This window comes from Trichomonas vaginalis, chromosome VI (genome assembly GCF_026262505.1).
Source record: "Trichomonas vaginalis G3 chromosome VI, whole genome shotgun sequence".
Lineage (NCBI taxonomy): Eukaryota > Parabasalia > Trichomonadida > Trichomonadidae > Trichomonas > Trichomonas vaginalis.
In genome coordinates, this window is record NC_067208.1 from 7162223 (window position 1) to 7176727 (window position 14505).

Genomic DNA, 14505 nt, shown 5'->3' on the forward strand with positions numbered 1-14505 from the left:
TTTATTCAAATTTCTGACAACTGACATGAAACGTCTTTTAAATTTTAATAAAGAACATACATCTTTTCACACTCAATAACTAACCTATTGATTTTTAACACACATCTAATTTTAATTAAAATTTTTGATAACTGATGGGAAAAATCATCAAGTGAATGTTATGTCATCTCAAAAGTTGGTAATAAATAAGTTATTGACAAACAAATGAATGGATAAATATTTGAAAAGATTATACAAACATGAGAATTGATTTATAAATACAGAAAGAAAAGAAAAATAATAACAATAATAAATAAATAACAATAATCTATAATGTAAGAGAAACAGGAAGTCTATAATTTCGAGTTGCTGTGGATTTTCTTGGGGGTGGAATCTTCAAGCATGGTCTTGCTGGAAGTCTTGATGATGCTCGAGAAAATGCTGTTGAAGGTTTCATTAATGTGGTGACTCGCATAACTAAATCGTTTGGACGTGATGTCATTTGAAGCTCGCGTGGCTTCTCAAAGAAGTTGTTCCTGTTGTTTGGTGCCATTTCGGGCATATAATTTTTAGAAATTTCGACAATTTCATCATGACCATCATTTCCATTGAAGTATTCGGTTAATGTTTTACCAAATAACTCTGGATCAACAACTGTCTTTGGTCGTTCCTCGTGTTTAGTTTGTGATGTTTTAGCAGGAGGTTTAATACCTTCTTCCGCTGTTTCTTTAATAAAATTGTTTTGATCAAAAACTGAGACTTGCTTCTGTGATGATAAAATCATATGGTTGGAATTATTGGATAATCGTGCTGAGCGAAGTGACATTGCAACGCTGTTTCTTGATGATCGCTTCTCACCAAGAAGAGTTGATGTCTTTTCTCTCGCAAAATGTTTTTCATCTGGTAAAAATGGTTTATCTTTTTTCCACGTTTTTTCGTCTTGTAAATTCCAAAAATGATTTCCATCGAAAAGACCAACGTATTCGAAATCGCCTGATCGCCAAAGCAATGCACACATATCTAATGCAATGGTGATAATAAACTTACCTTGTGAAACAATCTCGATCTGTCGGATTTCGTCTCTTGCGCATCGTTCAATTTTACCTGGAATCATTTCAAATTGTCCTTCTTCGTTGATGATCCATTCTCTGACGTATCCAAGAGTATCTGCTGTATACATAAGCTTGCCGAAACTCTTTATATCAGTGATGGATGATTTGACAACTGTGTCATGAGCAGATCTTCCCAAAACATATGATAATTTAGGAACAGAATAAACATGAATGAAACCTAAATTGTCACCAACAAAAACATATTTCGTTGTTGAATAAAGACATTCTACTTGAGCTCCATTAGGTAATTTAGCTTTAGCTAAGTACTTGCTCGTATCTAATGTCCATGTAAAGATCTCGCCATTGGCATCACCGCTGATAAAACCATAATTAAAACTGACAACAGAAGAAATGTCACTTTTATGTCCTAAATATGATCTGAACAAATCAAGAGATTCAGGACCAGTTTGGATATACAAAGAAAGGACTTTATCCCATCCACCGCATGCCAAAACATTCCTTGTTCCAATGGACATTGCCGCGAACACAGAAACTAAATTTGATCCCTTCAAAATGTCAAGAGAAATCATAATCGCTGCGGAATTAAAATTCCAAACATTTATAACGTTCTTTTTCGTCAAAGTGAATAATCTTCGGCCTTTCCAGTCCAATGTCGATGCAACAACATCGTCATCGCAGCTCTCATGATGCAATGAATCCCTAGACCCTGTATTAATGTTCCAGACCGAGAAATCGCCATGAGCATCGCATGTAACAACTTGATCAAAAGTGTCAGAAAAGTGAGCGCCGATTATTTGATGGGCGTGAGTATTTGACTGTGTAGAATCAGTTTGTTGGGATACATCTTCAGCCCATTTAGAAAGACTTGAAGAAGCTGCTAAAAGGCATCTTCGAACGGAATCGAAATATAATGCACTAAATCTGTTGTCAGGATGCTGAAGTGTTGGGTCCGTCCACTCTCTAACCATTCTAAAGTTGACGGAATCCCATAATTTGAACTCTTTTCTGTTAGTCATCGTTACAATATAATCTACATCAGAATTTGTTAAAAATGAACAAATTCCAATCACTTGGTTATAATGTCCACCAAGTTTGAATGTCTTTCGCTGTGTAAGCAATGACCAAACATATGCATCCCGAGAGATACCGTAAGTTATCAAAACTTTCTGAAGTTTACAATAATAAAATCCCAAAATTGGTTGGTTGTCTTTTAGTATTCCTTCAGTGGTAAACTTGTGTGTTGTCGTGTCATACTTCCACAGTTTGACTGTATGATCAAGGGAAGAGGTTGCGTAACACATAATTGTATCAATGTACTCAATATTCGTGATTGCTTCCTGATGTATCCGAATTTTGGCGGTTTTTGTGATCTGGAAGTCACTGCCTTGTCTAACTTTTGGTGCTTTGAGTAAATACGCTTCGACATAGCCTTGGTCGTCTGCAATTAAAAATTCAATTTTTGAATCCGTATCTGTTTCTCCTCCGTAAGTAAAATACATGCACATGCATGTGGGAACGTTAAACATTGGCAGATCTGATGTTTTCATTGTGTTTAGGATGTTGGTTGCCTTTGGTCCTGACATTGATTTAATTTCATCAGCAGTTGGTGAAGCTCCAACTGTAGCTGGTAGTAATCTGAGCGAGTCTAGTTCGAAAAATAGTAATTTTCGGGTTGTTGTCGTAACTGCTAATACATTTTGTTGATTTATAACTATCATGCAAGAAAAGTTGCCAGGTTCTGAAATAAAACGTGTTGGATTCATTGTGCGTGTTGCCCAGAATCTAATGCTATCTGAAGATAGTGAGATATATTCGTCTCTCCTGGGGAAATAAGCAATTTGTGTAATCATTTCTCTGTGTATTTGATTTCTTGATAACTCATTGGAGGGAAATTTATGTATAAAATCTGTGGAATTTGTGCTGCTATATAATTTAGTTGAAGTCATTTCTTTCATTAAAAAAGAAACTAATTCATCCCAAGAAATTAATTCGTTTGCATTTGCATCAATTTTATAGAAATACAATTCGAATTCTTTTTCTGTAAGGCGCCCGTTATGTATAAATTGTCTTAAATCTGAATTTTTCCATTCTTCAAAACTAATTTCTTCTCTTTGATGTTTATCAGCATCTTCAAACGCCTTTTTTAGAGATGTTATATATGTTTTGGTATCATCCTCTTTGGTAGATTTCTTATTTTTAAAAGGACTTTCTGTTGGAGTTGGCCCAAGAAGAGCTGAAATTGGATGTTCATTTTCCGAATCATCATCTGAATCACTTCTGACCTGAGGAGTTTCGGGTTGAGATGTAATTAAAGTGTTGAACATTCAATCTAAAAAATTTTTTAAAACGTACTTTTTTTGGAAGGTATTCAAAAAATTTACATCAAAATCTTTATCGCAAATGTTTCATTTTTTATTGCAATAATCCTAAATATCAATGTATATGTCAAATTGTATGTTACCATCTCAAAATGGATCCAATTGAATGATATGAAATCAAAAGTTTTAGGATACGGGAGGGTAACAAAGTTGCGCACAAATCTGACAATCAAAATAGTGAAAATTTTAATTTCATTCTTGAATTAAATAACTTGATAAAGTTAAACTGAATATTCTTTTTAAATGTGAAATTCATCTTTTGAAATAATAAATATAGTCTAATTTGCCGATGTATTTGTAATTACTTTTGGATATAACCCTTATGAAGCAAATTAAAACGGGGTCATTTTAAAACGTTCAATATAATGAAGATTTCCTTTGATAGAAAGCACCTATCAGTAGTGATATTGTTGACGATTTGAACATGTGTTAATCAACCAATGTATCAGATTTTTTCGAAAAACGGATGAGAGGTATGCTGACTGGAATAAGGTTAATTTTTTCTCTTAACGTCATTTTTAATGGCCACGTCTAGAGCTAAGCATAACATTATTTTAGAAACAAGTAAAGTCATTCGAAAAAGCACTTCATATATTATGTTTTCGATCGTAACAATATAGATGTTTTCGCTTTTATACAAAAGATTTATCAAATTTATTATCATATATGTTATTATTCGTTCATCTTTACGGAAACGCCATATCATTAAGAAATTCGCATGGGAGATTACTCAAACGTATATGTTAAAATCCTAAATTATTAACTTTTTTTTGTACAGGTGGTTTTCCTTGTAATAGCTATAAAACATATAGATTCATGGTAAGTATCACCTTTAGAATAGTTTTTAAATAAACTATCAGCCAAAAAAAAGTTACCCGTATATTCAATTACTGACTTATTCAAAATAGCAAAATTAATAATACGATAATGATTTGTAGCATCATGGTATGCATAATGTTTAACTATTTAGTATGTCTTATAAAATTATTATTTTATTTTTTTTTTATTATTAGGAATAAATTATCTTAATACTAGTAAATAGTTCACACATTTATGTAATTTAGATATTTTTGCTCAGAAAGCCTAATTGATTGGTATTAACTCATCATTTATTCGCTCATTGAGAAAGTATTATTAAAACATGCAAGATATGTGAGATTATTATAAACTTCGGATTACAATCTGAATGGTTTAATTTCAATCATACTTCATGATGATTAATATAATATTTTTATTCATTATTGTAATATATGAAATTTAAGCATTAATATTATTTCAGAACTTAAAATAATTAGTTTTTGTCGATTCATAATTCAAATAAATCAGCTAAATATGTAAAAAATTTAAAAAATTCCAAAATGGCAAAAATAATCTGAGCATAAAATATAAGCAAATTACTAGTGCATTTTCCTCAAAATTGGCTGATAGTTTTTCTTGCATGTTCATACAAACATTGCTCACAAGCATGCATAGAAGCTATATTCAAAATTTGGGGGCATTTGACCTGTATCAAGGGTAGTCAGCATACCTCTAACGGATGCGTAAAAAAAATTCTATTTGAATTTCCGATGAATTGAAAATTTTCAGAACAGATCCTTCAAAATTTTGATATATAGTTTTAGCATGTATATCAAAAAATCATTTTTCTAATAAAATAAATCCTCAGAGAAAATTGAATGGTGATCAGAATGACTTAGACATCACTTATAATGCTTTTTGCATTATTGCTTAGATCTTTAGAAGCCAGCAGTTATTATGAAACATGTAACGAAAGTCTTCTTGATCCTGGATACACCTGTTGCAATGACAGTCCATGTAAGGGCGAATGCGTTCGCATCGAAGGATATTTTGAGAAAGAGACATGCCTCACGGAATCCCAATATCAAACTTGCTATACAGGACAATATTTCGCAGTATATGTTGTAATTTTTTGCGTTCCTACAATTGTATTTTGGGTTTTCTCATGTGTTACGAAAACAGACGTGCCTTTATGTACATGGATTAGCAATATCATCATAAATATCTCATTAGGTGCAATTGTTACCTCAATTACATGCTTGTCCATAATTCCAAGTCCTGATTTCCCAAGATATTGTATTACAGCGGGAATCCTGCTATTAATGATTACGTATATCATGTCTCGCATGTCAATATTAGGAGATGGTGCTGAATGCTGCTCCAACGAAAAATCCAGCGGATCCTTTAAAGATATTCACAAGAATAAAGAGGAAACTACTTCCAAATCATGTTGTTCATGCTGCTCGCCAAAACCAATTGATCCTTTCAATCCAACCACTGACTCTTGCTGCGGAATAAATGAGGACACAAAAGAAAGCACATATGATTGCCTTAGATTTATTAGAGAAGTCCGTTCACCACATGTGACCAGAGAGGAACTCATTTCTATCATGGATGAAAACGCATCGATTCCACCTACACCACAAAAAGGCGGAGTCGCATATACAAATCATAATGACAGTATTATCATAGTAAAAGATGAGAGAGAGCCAATAAAATACGGTTCTTGGCAAGAAACTGCACCTCGTGAAAAAATTACAAAAGAAAAAGTGATTTACAAATGCAATCCTCATTATAAATACAAGGAAAACATGAGAGAAGAGTTAGAACGTGCTGATGCTGCTATTACTGCTAGTGTTAAAGGTGTTTCTGGTCTTGCAAGATCGTTTGACGTGTTTGACTTCAGTGGAATGACAAAGAGAGCTATTTATGGTGATAATTGTGTCTTTAATGTGTTCCCAACATGCTGCTACAGATTTTTCTACGAAATTCTCTTCATCCTCGGATATAATGGAATTTCTGACTTCTTTTGGAACCTAAATGCACAAAGGATTGTTTTCAAGTCAATGAAGGAAATGTCAATGGATGATTCACTCCGCGCTAAGTTTGGAGAAAGAGATAATCTTGAATTCATTGACAATTCGGATAATTTATCTAAAGAAGAGGAATTTAAGCAGTCCATTATCTAACTGATTTATCTACTATGATTAGTATTCTAAAAAGCAATAAATAAAGATAGATTTTTCTTAAAATTGAAATAGGTTTTTTGGAGCTCCCTACTAACTTTTTTTAAGAATATAGATTTAGAAAATGAGAGGAAGATATATTAGATTTAAATTTAAGACAAAATTGCAAAGAATTGAAATTTGAAACTTCAAATCAAAATTTCTCATCAAATATAAAAATAATCAAATAATTGGTAAGCTTTAATCATCAAATTTCAACTTTTATGTGTAAGCAATTCATATTCGGGAAAATGTATTTTAAGTGTAAGCAATTCATATTCGAGACAAGAATTTAATACATTTTCATCTTACATTTAAAATTTTATATTTCAAAAACATGCCTGACACAAACTTCACCGGAAGAAACCAAATTAAAATTTATCGAAAGAAAATTTATAAAAAAATCCCTAGAAGCAATTATGAATTCAATACACTATCAAGTGAATCATTTCTTTTTTCTTTTGTGAAGGTACTTACGACTTTCATCACGGTGCTAAAATTTTTTTGCCAACAATTTTTTCCAAATTTTTTTTTATCTTCAAAAATGTCGGACGTTCAAATCCCAGGTGTCGGTATTGATTTTGGAACAACTAACTCTTGTGCATATTTTGTCTCACAGAATAGAGAAGAAACTACTCCAATTCCAATTAACGGCAAGAACTTTGCTCCAACAAATTTAACTTACGTCGAAGATGAAGAACAGCCCATTGCATGTGTCGATACAACAAGGCTTGTATATCCAGCAGGAAACTGCATCCATAACATTAAGCGTATTATTGGTAAAAAATTAAATGATCCAGATATTCAGAAACACATCAATAAATGGGACTTCAAACTTGTCGAAGATAATAAAGGTATGGCTGCCTTTAAAGTCGTTAGCAAGAACAAAGAAATTATTGTTACTCCAGAGCAAGCAGCAACATTAATCTTCAAGAAACTGTTAGTCAGCTTCCACAATACACAAATGGCAAATCAGAGAACAAACCAAATTGTTCTTACAATCCCTGTCGCATTCAATGTTGAACAATGCGAAAGAATCAAATTAGCTGCAAGAGCTGCCGGAATTGACATCATTGCTACAATTTACGAACCTACAGCTGCTGCCATCTCATCAGGAATGATGGCTGCCACTGACAAGAAACTCATGATCTTCGATTTCGGTGGTGGCACATTGGATGTCACAATTATGCAAGTCCAACGTGGCCAGAACGGATCATCCGTATTTACTACGATCGCAGAAACAGGAGATCCTGATCTCGGTGGCGAATTAATCGATGAAATTTTGATGGATCACTTTGAAACCGTTCTCAGAGATTCTGGATTCTATATCAGAACAGGCCCAGAGAATCTGCGTCTGAAAAACCTCGCAAATCTTAAGCAAAATTGCCGAGATCTCAAAGAAACACTTTCCGCGGCTTCTGCTGTTGAATTCTTCTGGAATGGAATTACAATTGAACCAAGAAAGGCCAAACTGCGCAAGAACAGATTCGAAACTATGCTTACTGACAACAAAATTATTGATCGAATCAAAGACACAGTCCAGAAATGTCTTACCAAGGCCAAATACACTGCAGACAAGATTGACAATGTTATCTGTGTCGGTGGTTCATCAGCCATCCCAATTGTCAAAGAAACTCTCATTGAAATGTTCACAGAAAACAAAGTTCTTGTCAGTACACATCCAGAAGAAGCCATTGCAAAGGGCGCATCCATCTACGCTAAAGCAATCCTCAAAGGCGGTGTATCAGGTATTGATGAAGCAGGAGCAGGTACAAATTCTCATGTTCCAAGAGTTTCTGCTCCATCAGATGTTCCAGCAAGGCCTCCTCCTTCATATCCAGATCCAACAATTGCAGATGCACATGCTTATCCTGATCCAACAATGGCAGCTGCGACACCAAATAAGCCACCTCCTTCTCATCCGAAGCCACCGCAAGCATATGTTCCAACTCCTTCTCATCCGAAGCCACCGCAAGCATATGTTCCAACTCCTTCTCATCCGAAGCCACCGCAAGCAGATGTTCCAACTCCTTCTCATCCGAAGCCACCGCAAGCAGATGTTCCAACTCCTTCAATACAGATCACAACGAAATCGTATTTGTCCTATTCACTCGGATATCTCGACGCCTACAATGATTTCGATGAAATCTTCGAGAACGGTGCAGAAATTCCTTCTCAGAGAACAATCAACGTGTCCAGTGTTGATCCGAACCAGCCAAACATGATCACGAAGGTCTGCTACAGGAAGGATGACGAGGATGATTCAATCATCTTGTCTACTTACACAGTGGATTACAAAGGAAATCGCGGTGATAAAGTTTCTGAAACTTGGTCAATTGATGCTGGTGGAAACTTGACAATTAAATCAGTTTTGTTTAAGTCAGGTGCATCTGTTTCAAACAAGGTAAGCATCTCCAACCTTTACTTCACAACAGATGAGATTAACCAGATGAGAAGAAACGCTGATGAATTCGAAAGCAGCTTGAACATGGAAGAAAGAATTCAAGAGGTTGAGAAACAAATTGATGCTGAATTGTCAAGAGCAAGAAGATTGTTCAGATCTTCACCAAGAATGAGAGAGGTCAAGAGAAAATTGGATGAAATTGTTAACTGGGTTGACGAGGGAAGAGCTGGAAGAACTGAAAACGAATACAAGGAAAAGCTTCAGGCAATCAGAGGAATCATTGAAAATTATTCATCTTAAAAAAAACATAATTTTTTTATTATTTATTACTAACAAAAAATTTTTTGGAAACTCTATTTTTAGTCTAATGTCTTTTATATAAGGAGTAATTTATGAATTCGATAAATCGCAAATAATCTTATTTGAATTCACTGATGGTGATGAATGGTTCAGGAAAAAGAATATGGATTTATATTGGGCGAAAATTGAATTTAAAGGTGCATTAACGCTCACATACCATCTTCTCAATTTTATGACACAAGAGACCCAAATTTATGATATTTTTGAAGTTAAATTAAATATATGGCTTGGCACTGTATGTGCATAAAAATTTGTTCATTTTACTAGGAATTCTGTGTCGCATGATGAAGGATTGTCACAAAAACGAGAACTTAATGTGAAAAGGCGGAAAATTAAAAAAAATTGAGCATGTAAGATTTGATCAGATATGATCGGTTCCATTAGACAAATGAAAGTGATTGAAATATCGCTTAATGTCTACGTCTGAAGAATAATTGTATGCATCCATCAGTAGTTGATATATCTTTGGCCTTTTGTAATTTGATATCAGTTTCACAAATATATGAAGAAAAATATGATAATTCATTTATTGAAAAGTTATCATAGATTTTTTCTGAATAAATTGAATTAGAAATCCCGGCAAAAGTCAATTTATCACAATAAGAATTCTTAAGTATTATCGAACCTTCATAAAGAAAAAATTCAGGATCTCCATTATTGCATAATATAGTACAGTTTTCGATAATAATTTTTGAATACATTGACTCGATTGTATGAAGTTTATCTTTAGTCCATTGATTGTATAAAATATTACAAAAAGTTTGGTAAAAAGATAAAAATTCATATCTAATTATTGAATATTCAAATGTTGAGTTGAAAAATGAAGAAAATGTTACATTCGGTTCCTTTGTGGGACCCATAAGTTTCATACATGAAGAGATACCTTTTTCAAAAAAACTTGCATTGATTGATTTAATTTCTATATTTCCATATAAAAGATTGATAGTTCCCGCTGCTATATTGTTATTGAATTTATAAAATGAACTTTCATAAATATAATTTATACGAATTGATTGATAGGATAATTCTGCATATGTACAATAATTTTGATTTCCAGATGACTTGTAGTTGCATGTTCTATATTGTACAAATGAATTATTATCACCAGAAAAATAAATCGAATATTTACTACAGTTATTAAAAGAGCAATATGAACTAAGAAACTTGCTGTTTGGTGTATTGAGTTTTATTGCCCTTGAAATTGAGAAAAAAATACAATTATGTATAAAGAATTCATTTTGAGTTTTGTTCACCCGAACGTTTCTTCCAGTGAGATATTGCGTTTGTGGATTAACTTTGTAAAATTCTAATCAAATACTTTCTGGTGGGGAATCATTGTGATGATGGATCATGACACAAATCTATAAATGTGATATAAAAATTAATTGATGAAAATCACAATTGAATTGTGTAAAAAATCTCCTATGAATATTTATTTGGAATAAAATGGAATATAAAAACGGAATCTCTACATGTAATTTTGGATATTTTGATTTTGGAAAATTGAAGTCGTAACATTTGGTAATATGATTTGTGATAGAATCTATCGTTCTTGTTTTTTTCAATAAATCATTTGAGAGATTTGTGAAAATTATATGTGATATATTGTGTTCTTCTCAAACTTTTATATGTCTTTTATGAAAAATTCATATGGATGACGATAAATTTATTTGAATCAACAAAATTATGTTTGATACATGAATTGGTGAGAAACGGAATAAAACCAAAATGCTTCTTAGCAAAATCTAAATATTGTAATGAATAGGATAGAGGTTTTGGATTTTTATCCTAACAAACGGTTTTAGGCCACGAAAAACCGTTGGCTCGTCATTTTTCTTTTCGAAGAGAGAGAGGAGTAGTATGTATTTAGAGTGTTTTGGTCTTAGCTGTGACGATATTAAATGCACCACCTAGCTGATTTACAGATGATTGCATTTATCTGAGCGCTAAGATCAAAAATATAAATTTAAAATAAAACTAACACACAGTATTATAAACTTTAAACTTCAATCAAATTACTTTCAGAAATTTGATCAGTTTTAGGTCAGTTTAAAATAATTGTCAGCAATTATTTTTGAACAACACTTATTCATTAATAAAACTTCAATTATAAACTTAAACCATGAATTTTTCTCATTTTTAGTACGATATCCAATTTGATAAAATAGAATGTGTCTATTTAAAATGAAAAAATGATTTAATATAGCTGAATAAGAGGTTAATATAATAACTGTTATTCCTTATGTATGTGCACTCATACATGTTTATACATTTGCCCTAAAAAGAAATTTAGTAGGTTTTGAAGCTATCATTAAACATCTATAAGAAAAATGTATCTGATACGTCAATGCTTTTATTAATGTTTAAAAGTTTCTGAACTTATGAATGTGAGAAGTATTAAAATAAGTTAAAATGAATTATTAAGTCAGTGAAATTATTAAAATCCATGATGAGTATCACCCGAATCAATATCACGGTATATCCTGTAAATGGGTCGTTTAATATCGGCTCATTATCATTTTAAACACTAAAAAAAAGAAGGAAGAATTCTCCTCGCAAATTGTCTTGTCACGTTTTTGATCTAGATTTATATGATTCAAGGAGGAAGATCTTCTTCACGAAGTAAAGTGCCGACAACTAGCAAAGAATCGGAAATTAGTATGAGTCAGCATGAGTTCCTTAAAACAGAATCAAAAGAAGCAATTTCAAAATTTTTAACAGAGAATATTATCGAAATTAGTGTAATTGATGATTTAATTAGCGAAGGTTCATACAGTACTGCAATAACGTGTATAGCTTCATTACTTGAAAAACAAAAAATTCAAAAATCAAAATCGATTAATCTCTTAAATGGAATTACAAAAGCCTTAAACAAAGAAAAACGATTAAATGAAATGCAAAATTATGATTATAGAGGACAAATGGCAACAATATCTTCATTATTACTTCTAAGTGGCACAAAGGATTCCACTATTGCTGCTATTTCTCTTCAGAAAGGTATTGAAGACACAACTGCTGTAGCTGCAGCTCTTTTAAACTTTATTACACTAGAAAAATCAGAATTCGAGCTTAAACACAAATTTCAGACCAATGCAGGTTCCCTAAAGGTAGATGGCATTAAAGAAGCTCTTAGTGCAGCTGTTTTGCTTAAATCTATCTTCCAATCTACAAATGGTCGAGTATTCATCAGATATCCTATTTCAAAGGATGTTTTTACAGACGAAGATGCTACGAAGCTTGTTGATACCCTAAAGATTATGATTGCTTTGCAATCAGTTGAAAATAAGAATGAACATCTTTCTGTTGAAGAATCCATCCTCCTTATTAATAAAGGATATGGCGATAAGGCTAGTAGCTTCTTTGAAGCCCTTGGTAAAGAGAAAAAGATAGAAATTGCGAAATTAATTGTTGATGGAATAGAAGACCAACAAAGCAGGAAGTTATTTGCAAAATGCTTCCAAGCAGGATATAATAGTGTTGGCGGAAGAACTCCTATCTGGCTTTCCAATATGGCAAAATAAAAAAAATATATTTATAGATTCTTTTTATATATAAAATGACATTGTTTTTTATATTAAGTTTTAAAGAGTTACAAAAAGACACAATTTGGTCATAAAGATAATTTTATTTATAAGAAAAGGTAAGAACTCCTTTTTTGTTTTCGTAGTCGATAAGTTAAATTGAAATTTTATAGACTTAACATTTAATTGTTTTGTTTATTTGAACTCGAATTTCATTCTCTTGATTTCATCAACGATTGAGAATGCGATGAAGACGAAGTGGAACTCTGGATCGTATCTTCTAGCATCCATGAAACGTAAAAGCTCCATTGTGTATGCTTCAAGAGCCTTCTTCAAAGTCTTGAAACTGTCATCGGTGACGATCTTGTTGTGGCATGCCATTGCGAAGTCTATAGCAGCAACTGTGAGGCGTTCAATATCAACGTTGAAGGTATTGACCTGGACACCACAGAATAAGACAAGAGCGACTTTGATCATCAAATCGCAGAGGTTCTGGTTTGGTGGAGGAATTTCCTTGTAATCCTGTTCGGATTTCATGGCAACCTTGGCACGAAGAACTTCTGCTGATTGAATAATTGATTCGGCTCTGCCATTTTCTGACATTTCTGTGATTGCGTTGAGCAATTCTGTGCACTGGATGGAAAGTGTTTCTGAAACAGTGGCAATATCAGCAGATGTGTTGATGATGATTCTGACAAAATATTCGAACGCGTTTGGTTCGACTTTGAACCTGCAAGCACGTGCGAGAGCAACATACCAGTTGAAGAGGAGCTCGCGGCGGAGTGTTGCAACAAGCAATGGGAAGTTCTTGTCATAGGCACCTGCCTTTTCGTTAGAGAAACGTAATCTATAGAGGCAAATGATCATGTCATAGAATGATTGAATGTTGTTCTTGTTGGAGAAGGTAGAGAAAAAGAGTTGAGCGAGCTTTTGTGAATTATCGAGCAAAATTGAAGAAGGAATCGATTCCATGAAAGTAGGAAGAATGACTGATTCAGATTTGAAAACTATTGGCTTGGAAGTCTTTTCGAATTCTGGCTTGAGTGCAGCTGTAAGCTTGTCCTTCTTTGATGTTTCAAATAAGTAAAAGATTGGCTTTGGATCGCCTCTTGCTCTGAGGAGGACTTCAAGATCTCCCTTTGCTTCAACATTTTCGACGTTTAAAGTTGGAACTGTAGCGATATTTGTTTTCCAATCATTTGACATGATGGTAATACTATCTTTTGAAGTGTAAACATGTGCCCTCTGGACATCCTTTGTCTTGTTTTCACCCTTGTATAAGTTAACATGGAAGATAATTCCATAGTATTCAGGTGGAAAAACCTTTGTCATCGAAATGAATTTTTTTTATGAATATAAAAATGATCAAAATGAACAATGCTTATATGGAATACATTAATGTATCTGGGGAGTAAAGCCTATATCTGCAAAGAAAGATAAGTATGCCAGATATATTTTACGGTTTAATTTGTGTTCCGCATCCTTTCAAAATTTGATAAGAATAAATTTCAAATACGGAAAAAAAATAAAAATTGGTCATGCATTCGAAATTTCTTGCCAGAGTTATTTTGGATTTGTGGGATGATATTCCTGTGTACCACAAGCATTGTGGCTTACTCTATGAATTAGAATTTCTTGTTGGTAATTAAATGACAGATGTGAAAATCGACACCATGTAGTAAAAAAGTTACCAAAGAATAGTATATACAAAAAGAAGCCATTTCTACGATTTAAATATTTCGAAAAATCCAAAATTTTCTTGAAATT

The 14505-nt window shown here is 33.0% G+C and overlaps 6 protein-coding genes across 6 annotated transcripts; 3 read left to right on the plus strand and 3 right to left on the minus strand.

Annotated features, from left to right (window-relative positions):
* Positions 1-307: 307 nt before the first annotated feature.
* Positions 308-3007, minus strand: TVAGG3_0820960 (WD40 repeat-containing protein; the record flags this gene model as incomplete). Its single annotated transcript, XM_001320773.1, has 1 exon — positions 308-3007. One exon carries the CDS (start codon positions 3005-3007, stop codon positions 308-310), a length of 2700 nt encoding a protein of 899 aa, XP_001320808.1.
* Positions 3008-3028: 21 nt separating this feature from the next.
* Positions 3029-3376, minus strand: TVAGG3_0820970 (WD repeat-containing protein family; the record flags this gene model as incomplete). The annotated part of the gene is made up of 1 exon (XM_001320774.2): positions 3029-3376. A coding segment is annotated over one exon (348 nt), but the record flags the coding sequence as incomplete, so codon positions are not given.
* A 1763-nt stretch (positions 3377-5139) lies between these two features.
* On the plus strand, positions 5140-6417 carry TVAGG3_0820980 (uncharacterized protein; the record flags this gene model as incomplete). Its single annotated transcript, XM_001320775.1, has 1 exon — positions 5140-6417. One exon carries the CDS (start codon positions 5140-5142, stop codon positions 6415-6417), a length of 1278 nt encoding a protein of 425 aa, XP_001320810.1.
* A 564-nt stretch (positions 6418-6981) lies between these two features.
* TVAGG3_0820990 (ATP binding) lies at positions 6982-9161 on the plus strand (the record flags this gene model as incomplete). The annotated part of the gene is made up of 1 exon (XM_001320776.1): positions 6998-9157. One exon carries the CDS (start codon positions 6998-7000, stop codon positions 9155-9157), a length of 2160 nt encoding a protein of 719 aa, XP_001320811.1.
* A 1916-nt stretch (positions 9162-11077) lies between these two features.
* On the plus strand, positions 11078-12774 carry TVAGG3_0821000 (uncharacterized protein; the record flags this gene model as incomplete). The annotated part of the gene is made up of 1 exon (XM_001320777.1): positions 11878-12738. The coding sequence occupies one exon, from the start codon at positions 11878-11880 to the stop codon at positions 12736-12738; it is 861 nt and encodes a 286-aa protein (XP_001320812.1).
* Positions 12775-12831: 57 nt separating this feature from the next.
* TVAGG3_0821010 (uncharacterized protein) lies at positions 12832-14072 on the minus strand (the record flags this gene model as incomplete). The annotated part of the gene is made up of 1 exon (XM_001320778.2): positions 12934-14070. One exon carries the CDS (start codon positions 14068-14070, stop codon positions 12934-12936), a length of 1137 nt encoding a protein of 378 aa, XP_001320813.1.
* Between the last annotated feature and the right edge of the window lie 433 nt (positions 14073-14505).